The sequence below is a fragment of the Haliaeetus albicilla genome, chromosome 5 (genome assembly GCF_947461875.1).
Source record: "Haliaeetus albicilla chromosome 5, bHalAlb1.1, whole genome shotgun sequence".
Taxonomy (NCBI): domain Eukaryota; kingdom Metazoa; phylum Chordata; class Aves; order Accipitriformes; family Accipitridae; genus Haliaeetus; species Haliaeetus albicilla.
Window position 1 is genome coordinate 16,932,455 of NC_091487.1, and position 9,682 is coordinate 16,942,136.

Sequence of the window (9,682 nt, forward strand, 5' to 3'; positions counted from 1 at the left end):
AAGCTCAGTGACAATACAAAAACCCTGTGACTTCTAATAATTTTCGTGCCAAAACCAGATATAGCTTAAAAGCTTTACTGAACTCTCCTAAATATATGGAACTGAACCTTACTGAACCTTGAACAAACCCACAAAGGAGCACCTAATACTACAATTAAATCTGTTATAACTTTGAGGCTTACTTCATCATAACTGTATAGCTGCAACATTTCGCTTCGTTGAAGCTGCCTTTATTTGATGCTCCAGTTTCTTTTAGTTTGTGCATTCTCTGTATGTATGTTGGTGTCCTGGTCACAGCCCTGCAAAAATGCTGGGTGTCTCCTGATGTGCACTTTTTATGAAAGATTGGGTTCTTTCCCTGTCCTTCATAGCAGCAGTGTATTATATTATCTCAATGGCAGCAGCTAACCCTATAATGTGAAACTGCATCCTTCAAGGCAGATGTAATTCACACTGGTTTCTTGAGAGCACACTATACAACTGAGCTCTGGATTTTTATTTTTTAAGTCAGAAGGAAGGGACAGCATCAACAAGCTGGGCACACTGAGCAAGGATAGGAATATGGCTCTTTTCAGCACAAAATAAAATTCTGACTGTCTTGGAGCTTTAAAGAAATGCTGCCACCAATGTTGAATGAAACGGAGATTTCACACAGATGCTTTAGTTTTGCAACACTGTCAGAGCTACTAGAAATATATATGAATGAGGAAAGCTTTATTCAACTGAATGAAAGTAGTTGAAATCAAAAATATCTTATTTCACAACTTTTTGCCTTTTCTGTGTGTGTACCAGACTGCAGTTGTGGATGTGCTGGCAGGGAATAAATTTATAAGCACACTTTCATTTTATTTGAGCAAACGTTAGACATACTCTGCATAAAATACACACACAATTACCATCTTTGTGAGATGCTGAATTTTATTCTTTTTACATAATCTATTCCTGGTTTGTTTAAGGAAACCTATGGTGTAAACGAGCAGAAGATGACGGATATGGATGAAAATCCATTAATCATCAGGTGAGTCATTCTTATTCAGACAAAGCCTTTTGCAAAGAATCCATAACTCCTAGGTACTTCAAACAATGTTACAAAGGGAAATGAAAATTAACTATAATGGTAGAGACTGGCTGGATGTCTTGTGTAACGGCTTGGAGTCCATATTTCCCATAGGTGTAAGATACAAAACTTCTTTATTGCTCAATCTCCCCCTTGACTAAAATGCTTTTTCCTGTCTTGAGAGGAAAGATTCAGCTGTCTAAGCAAGACTGTGAGCACTTTCCCCACATGGTGGATATTTCAGACCAGGAAAAGAGTGGGAGGACTTCAAATATGAGGCCCTCTGGCAGTGATGACTCTTTCCAGGTTTGGAAGACTGTCAAGACAATGTTTAGTGTGGTCAGTGTTAGGGAAAGACGATACTTCAGTGGAGTTCTGGCCTCTGTTAGAGCACCCATGAGTTTTTATAATTTGTATGTGTGTTTAGTTTAGATGTAGGGTGATGGATCCTGAACACAGAGTATGTATCCCTTTGGTATTAAGGTCTACATATCTATTAGAAACAAGGATTGCTTTAGGTTTTCCCTCTCAGTTGATACAGAATAGTACCTCCCAGAACTTCTAGTTAAAATGACGGTTGCATTTAAATACACAAAACACACAAAATATTATCAGGATCCAGTATCCTGGTCTCACTTATGCTTCTGTAAAAAAAATACATGAATACCTGTCACAGTTACGCCTGTTTGCAGACTGCTGATATTGAGTAAGTTTTGTGTAATACTCAGGTATATATCCAGTATAATATCTGAGCAAGTATGATGCCCCAAGCCAGAAAAAGGACTCATTGAAACAGGCCAAAAACCAGTTTTCTCCAAAAGTGGATTAAAAAAAGGTCTACCAGAGGGTGATTCATGTAGTATTATAAAATTATAAAATGAGTGTACCATCTCGTACCTTTTTAAATAAGACCTTTTCTTGTCTTCGTCAGAGCTCAGTGGTGCTGGCAAAGTCCATCAGGCTTTGCCCTTATGAACCTTATGAGCTGGAATTTTGGAAAGTTGGAATTTTGGAGTTGTCCTAGAAAACCCCAACTGCTAGTTGGTTTCTGGAAGTCTTGGGCTTTTTCTGTTTAATCTGTTTCTATTTAATTCTGTTTAATCTTCTGGTGTCTGACATGAGCAGCTCTGAAAGTTGATGATTTGGTGAAAGTATATCAAGTCAGATACAAGTCAAGTAAAATTGTGGAAGTGTGATATGTGTTGCCCAGAGCTATGTTTACTGTTCTGAATATAAAAGGGCATCTTTTTGACTGATGGAAATCACCTTACATCAAAGGACTGTACTGTAATGGCATGTATTTAAACTACCTGAGAATTTGTCCGGAGTTTTCGGAGGATTAATTGCTATGTACATTTGCTCCCGGGGGAACACACTGTTACAGCCCATTATGCACCTCCTAGTCTAACTTGCACTCCAACTGACTAGATTGAAATGGTTCATTAAACCGCTGTCTTTTAGTCTACCCTCTGATCTTTACAGTAAATATTAACAGTGAGGGTTTCTTCTTCTTTTTCCTGCCTCTTATCAAATTCTCTCCTGTTTTCAGGAAGAAAAAGGACTTGGAAGCAAGTGAGACTCCAGCACCAACTCATGAGATTACGATTGTTGAGCAGCCAGAGCTATTCTACTTCATCATTTTCTTCTGGGTGCTGGTCTACTGCCTTTTACTCCTTCCACAGCTTCTTAGCAACAAAGTTTGATCTCTGTGAGGTGTGGAAAAATTAAGGACGGTGGTCGGATTGCTTTGTGTATCTGCATATGAATATGTTCCTTCAGGTGAAGCACAAACAGAAATGTAGGACCTGGTATTTGTGTTTATTATCAGGTTGTCCTCAATTCCTCTACTGTTGTGCTATGACAGTGTCTAAGCACATTTTATATTACTATAACTGTGTATATATATATAAAAAGGACCTGATTTAGTAGACGCGATTTTGTACATTTGTGCCTTGCTTTATAAGATGCTGAATAAAACCAGATAATTATCAGTAGAAATATGAACAATTCAGAGCTCTAGTCTTCAAAAATTATTCTTCTGGCTTCATTTACTTACGTAGGGCCTGAGAGCTGTGGAAGAGGGGTGGTGGTGACTTGCCCATGAATCTGGCCCACCTGCAAGGGCAAGGCTAGAAATGCTTTTTCATGTTTTCCATGCAGTTCGACAGAGCTGGAGACAGAGCAGAGCTGCAGGTGCTAGAACACACTGACCCCAGGAATTGATTACAATTCCAATGGCAAGCCAGTGGAGCAACAAAATGAGGTTGAGGGTTTATTTGGGTAGGGGAGTTTGTTTTTTTAGGATTTAAATTAATTTTTATCCTGCACCTTTTGTTATGTTTAATTCACAGGAATAAATTGGGTGTGGAGAAGGGTGAAGAACATACATGCTAGCTCTTTCTTAGCAGGGATGATACAGGAAATCTTAGCCCAGGAACTTCTGTAGAGAATACCTGAAGAAATACACTTTTTGTACGTTACTGATGGTGGCCATCTTTGAAAAGATGTTCAAGAGGCTTAATAATTTTATCAGGAACAGATACCATGGTTTTGGGTTTGGTTTTTTTTTAAAAGTACCTCTCTGCTTCTGAGGCTGCTTCTGCTTCCTTTTCTCTGCTGCTTTTAATTACCAGATCATGTGAAGATTTCTCTTTTTTGAAGATACAAAAAATAATAGGTAACCTAATTTGCTGAGGCTACTGTTAAGACATAAGTGCCCGGTAAAAGGACTAGAAATATCTTTCAAGTGCCCAAATCAACAGACAAAGAAATGACAGATGTAAAACTAAGTACAGAGAAATGTTGAGAGCTGGTATTGACTTTCTAGTGCAACTGAAGAGACTCTTCTGACTTGTCCATAGACACAGTTGAGCCACTTCTGCATCTTGTAATTTTTGTCCACCTCAGTGATCACTTTAGGATAGTTGATTTAGGATTTTTGCCAGAGAAGGTGTACCTGTGCATTACAGGACAAAAGAGAAGTCTTCAATTTAATAGCAGTAACTTTTCTCTGTGTGACTTTTAGTCACTATTTTTCATTAGCACATTTTTAGTTTCATAGTATGCTTTATGTGATTATGTCGTGTTGTTGCCTCCACCTGAAAATTCATAAGGTTGACTGCAATGTGCTTCATAAAATCAGGGTTTCATAATTTACATTGAGTGAAAGTTACAACATGTGGCTATAAGTTTTACATATTTTGTTTTAGCATAAGGTGTATCTCTGCCCTGGGTTAGTTTTCAGCTGAACTAACACTACCTGGGATCAGGACACATCAGAATATACAGCAATTTATTTGCAGGTATTTAAAACCAGTTTGTAGTCATGTTATCTGCTGGGGTAATCCTAACCGTCCATCACACTTCATTCTTTTTGATAAGCATTTTGTTTCCCTGGGATTTTTCTTCCGAGCTGCAGTTAGAATTTAATAGCAGCAGTGCACAGCAGGAGATCTTAAACACTGAAGATAAAATTCTGAACCTCTTTCAGTTAACAGAAAGCTGAAATCTTTCCTATTCTCTCCTGTCACTGTTGACTAGAGCTGGATTCACCCCATGAACCTAAAAATAAGATCCTTTGTGCTTGTTGACGAACAGATCCAGACTGCCCAACTTAATTCAGTGTAAATCAACCTAAGTAAAAAAAATACGTCTTTCATCTTGCTGATGAAAATGTTCAACACGTTCAGTCATCTGATTTTGTGATGCATGAACCTGTTTGTGCTTTTTGGTGAAGACAGGGATACTTTCTTCCAAAAGAAAACCTGTATTAGAGTTTTTGAAGATGCTTCCTTGAAGTAGGCTAAAATATATCATTGGAGGGCTAGTGCTTTTTCTCTGAAAGCATAAAACTTAATACAAGAAACTTTATATCCTTATCCTGAAAACCAGTGAATACCAGGCTGGGGTATGGCAGCTATTTATAGCAGCAAGTAGCAAAGTACATCAGTTTGGAATGAAAGTGTTGACAGCTCTTCATTATGTGCCACTCTTCATAGGCTCCTTTGGTTTATGACAACTTTTTCTGAGCCTTTCTTACTCTCTGGTTCTTCCATGTTTCTTAGTCTTCAGCAGAGATTATCTGGAGTTGGATTACAGTCTCTTCATAGAACTTTACAGCTATCAAAGTTCAATCAAGTAAAGTAAGCTCCCTTTTGTCTTCTCTCCTTCTTCCTAAGAAAATTAATCAGAATGAGGAGGTCTTTGGATATCTCATCTAAACAACTGACACCCATAAAGAATGGAAAAGTGAATAGGAATGCACTGATGCTGGCAACGTCATTACACAGTATTTTCTTTCAAGAGGGAGAAAACCCAGGGGTTTCTTTCTTGCCTCCCACTGATGAACAGTGACTAAAACAGTGAAATGAGCAATTTAAATGACAGCAGCCAGCGCTTGTCTTGATCATCTCACCCAATGTTTAAACTGATGTACGCTTTCCAGCCTATCCCATTAGGAGATGGAGATTGTTTCTTCTATGCAAAATAGATGAAAAAAATACTAAATTAGTCCATGATACTTGGTAGTAAGTTGCTTTCCATAGTTGGGTTGGTTTGGTTGTGGTTTTGCTATAACAGAAGCAGTCTACCTTACTCAGCCATTCCATGGGTAAGAAGGTCCAGGGTAAAGAGTTAAGAGTGATTATACTGGTATGGTCAACTTTGCATGAAAAGAGACTGAACTCTTCAGGAGTTTTGCCATTACTTGGAAGTGCAAAAATGACATCTGCATAAGCAGCAGCTTCCCCCACTTAAATTGACTTGTATCCTGCATCTCTTCTTCCACAGTGCAAGATCCAATCCCTCAATGCAAGTGCCCTATTCTGAAAACATTGCTTGTTGTTAGACTTTGTGTCCTATTCTGAGCTTACAGTCTAAAAGCCTGATTGTGAAGCATTCACTATGGCAAAGCCTGTTTCAATTTGCTGGCCAGAGGACTGGCTTGAGGTAGCAGAGGTTTTTAAGGCTGGTGGGCAATCTATCGTGTATCCATTTTCCAACAGATATGTGTACTGTCTGAATCAGGAAGCTTTCCCTGATTTTTTGCCTGAGTTTTTGAAAAGTATTTTGATTTAGTAGCAGAATTCAGATACACAAGGGTATCAGTCTGTTAAGACCGTTTCTAAAACCCATTGTTGTTGAGCAGATGTGTGGGTAGCAGACTATGGTGAAGTGTAAGTGTCAGGAAGTGCTTGAGGATCACTGGGTAAAGGGTGTTTGGTGTTCACAGAAGCACCATTAAAGACTGAGAGACAACTATAATAGGATGGTTCAATGTTATTGTAGTCATGTAACCTAACTGCAAAGTGTTTCATTGTGATTTTATAGAAAGTGTAAAGAAAGATATGCTATTAAAGACAGGACCCGCCCCCTAAACATTTATGGGGCAGATATCTTAGAGTTGAAGAAATTAGTTAAACAGTCACATAATCTGCAAAATGAATTGAATAAAGCCTTTGCCAAATTGTAGGAAATGATCAGTGCACAGATAGGGCAAGCACAGATTACAGTAAAAAAAACGACAATCACTTTTCAATGCCATGAATATTTTTGATGGATTGAGCTCTAAAATGTTTTTTATTGAGTTTCTAGATTGTAATGAATGTGTCTACAGAATTTTATGCAAAGCTTCAGAGTTCAGCTGTTTTAAAATGATTTTTTTATATAGCAGTGATTATTTTATCTATATATTTAATAGAACTGTAAACCCATTTTAAGAGTACCTGTAAAAGTCTATGTATGTGAGATGATTATTTATTAATTATGACTCATGAGAATGAACATTAAGCTATGCATCGGTTGTGTCATCCATTTGAAAACTGGAAACTGCAAACAGGCGAAAAGTTTTTAATGAACAGTAGACTTGAAAAACATGGGAAATGATTGAATACAGCTGTGTGATTCTTAAAGCTGCATAGCAGTATGTCGTTTTGTGACGTTAAACTTTCAACTAAAGTTGCAAAATATACTGAGTGATTAAGCTACTTTCTTCCATTAAAACTTCTGAGGCTGAAATTTCTACATGTTGATACTTGGTGTCTAAACACACTTAAATCCTCTACATCTTCTGGAGACTGTCAGTTTACTCCAGCTCAGTAGGACTGTAACTTCTTTATCCATGTAGTGCTCCATTGAGTTCACGGGGGTACCATGCAATACCCAGCGGGTTTTTTTAGGGTTTTCTGCACCAATCCCCACAGAATCAGACCTTTAGAAGATTAATTTGCTAGTGTATGCGGTATCATATTCAGCCATCCAACAAGATAATAGTTACAATAGTGCATTATCACTTATGCTAGCTTTAAGTACTTGGAGTCCCTTCTTGCCAAGCGCAAACTTGAATGCATCCAGTGATGTGTTCAGTTCCTCTACTTCTGTGGAAGTCAATGCAACACATCTGTGTGCTAAGCACACACTACAGGATCTGGCCCTGAGGGGACTTAAATCAACATTAATCACATAGGCCAGAAAGTAGCTGAAGCCTATGCACTGCTCTTAGCGCTGGATCCCCTCAAATCCAATGTACACAAACAATGCCACTGACTTCAGTTAACCCCACTGTATGTGTAACTTTTGTTTGCCTAAATTCTGTAGGATCAATCCTCTCTCTTTTAGAAAGTTAACATCCACTTCCGTTTTTGATTAAGAGAACAGCAGAGGGGAATGAATGGTTGGAAGATGAGGGTGAGGTTACAGGCTGGAATGTGGCCGTGAAAGTTCCCAAACTGCTACAGCAGAAAGCTCTTACCCTGACAATAGGTTGCCTGCTGTTCTCCATTGAGCTAATAGGTAGTGGATCTGAATGGAGGTAAAAAAACCCTAAGTTTTTGTCTTTCCACATCGTGCAGTTTTTTGTCAGGTAAGTAACATCAAATTCTTCCCCTCGGCATACCACTGCTAACACTAATTTACAGCTGCCCAACTTATAATTGTTCACGTTCCAGGTTTGTATCTAAACAGGACTTGCAGTATGGCTTATTCCCACCCACAGCACCCTAAGATCATGAAGCTATTCATGCAGGAAGATGGGAGGTGTATGCACATTAAATAATACGGCAAAGTCATATTCTGAGTGGGATAGCTTGCTTAATCTGTCCACCACTTGACACAACTCTAGAGCTCACAAAGGGTGAAAAATTAACCGTTTTATTCTCAAGTGCCACGTCCATTTCTGCGGAACATCAAAGTATTTCTTTCCTCCTCTAAATGAGATGTGGAAAAATTCCTTCCACCTCAGTGACACTTCTGATGAATCCTTTCCAGGCAAATGCTACTGCTGATACTGGAAAACAAGGACTGTGTTAGTTTCTCACCATGAGGGGAATGTCAAAGTTTATGTCTCCGAAACATAAAATTGGCCCCTGGGTGATAAATATAGTTCTTTCTTCATGAAAAGGTTAGAAGGGTCAACAAATATAATTAATTTTACCTCAGCGAGATATACTAAAACCTACCATTCCAAGAAAGGCTAGATCCTGGCCTTCACTGCTGTGTTCAGGTCAGGTTAATACTTTATTCCCAAAGTAGTTTCATCACTTTCACTGGGCCTTCCTGGAATTGCTTTGATTCATGGAATAGATTTGCTCTGTGTCCAAGGACCAATTCGTACACAGAGGTCCTGGTCTATGGCCATTATTAGACTGTAACAGAAAATCACCATTGTTTAGTTAGAAATGGCTGGTCTGATTTAAATCACATAACTTTCAAATTATATGCTGCTCATTTTTTGAGAGAAATAATGCAGTCATTTTTTAATGCCAAATAACTTACACAATTCGAATAAGTTTATTTTTATTGTAATAAAAAAATTCAACTTCTGCTTTTGTCTTGAACAAAAACATATTTTAGTAGGCATACCACTTTGTGCTATTGTATTCTGCTGTGTAAAAAGCTGAAGGAAGTGTTCTACCCTTCTTGTTAAAGTTCTCCAGTTTAAAATCTAATCTGTAAAGCGCTAGTTTGCTAAAGAGTTAATAAGGGACTTTTATCCTGAAGAAATAATTTGTAAGTAAGGAATGTAATATTTAAAATACATGTTTCTCTTTGGCAAGTGGTGAGGAATTATAGTTATTTAAATGACAACAAATGCTGGGAAGATTTGAGTGGTATCAAAAGATATTCTGAAGGAGATGCATTTTTGTGTACTTTCAAATACATTTCTTCTGAATGCTTTCAATCAGTGGTATGTATTGAATGTTTGCACTTGTTGCTCAAAGCTAATTTTTGTGAGAGAAATATATTCTTCTGTATAGTTGGTACAGTAGAAAAGAAAATGTTTTTAGAAACTGTTAAGCTGTAATAAGAATAGTATTTACTAGTGAATAGTTCCACTTTATTTTATAAAATCTCCAATTTTGAAATAAATGCGCAGGCTTCCTGTATATAATCTGCTATCTGTGGGTTTTTCCTTGTCCTCCCAAGAAAATATCTTCAAACATCTCATTTCAGGAGAGATCACCATTTTGTTTTATTCTATTTATTTATTTGTTAATATGATATATATATATTATATTGTATATATTATATATATTATATTTATTTATTTATTCATTTTCATGCCCAGAAACAATATTCACTTTTTAGCAGAGAAGATCTAGGTAAATGCAGCAAATTCATAAAGTGCAT

At 37.5% G+C, this 9,682-nt stretch overlaps 1 protein-coding gene across 2 annotated transcripts in view; it reads left to right on the forward strand.

Annotated features, from left to right (window-relative positions):
• CLMN (calmin) overlaps positions 1–9,448 on the forward strand; it is a 79,651-nt gene extending 70,203 nt beyond the window's left edge. For both annotated transcript variants that reach the window (XM_069783541.1, XM_069783542.1), the window contains exons 12-13: positions 957–1,018; positions 2,607–9,448. In XM_069783541.1, coding sequence (XP_069639642.1) covers positions 957–1,018; positions 2,607–2,760 — 216 coding nt within the window. In that variant the 3' untranslated portion in view covers positions 2,761–9,448. The remainder of the gene's footprint in view (positions 1–956; positions 1,019–2,606) is intronic.
• Positions 9,449–9,682: the final 234 nt, after the last annotated feature.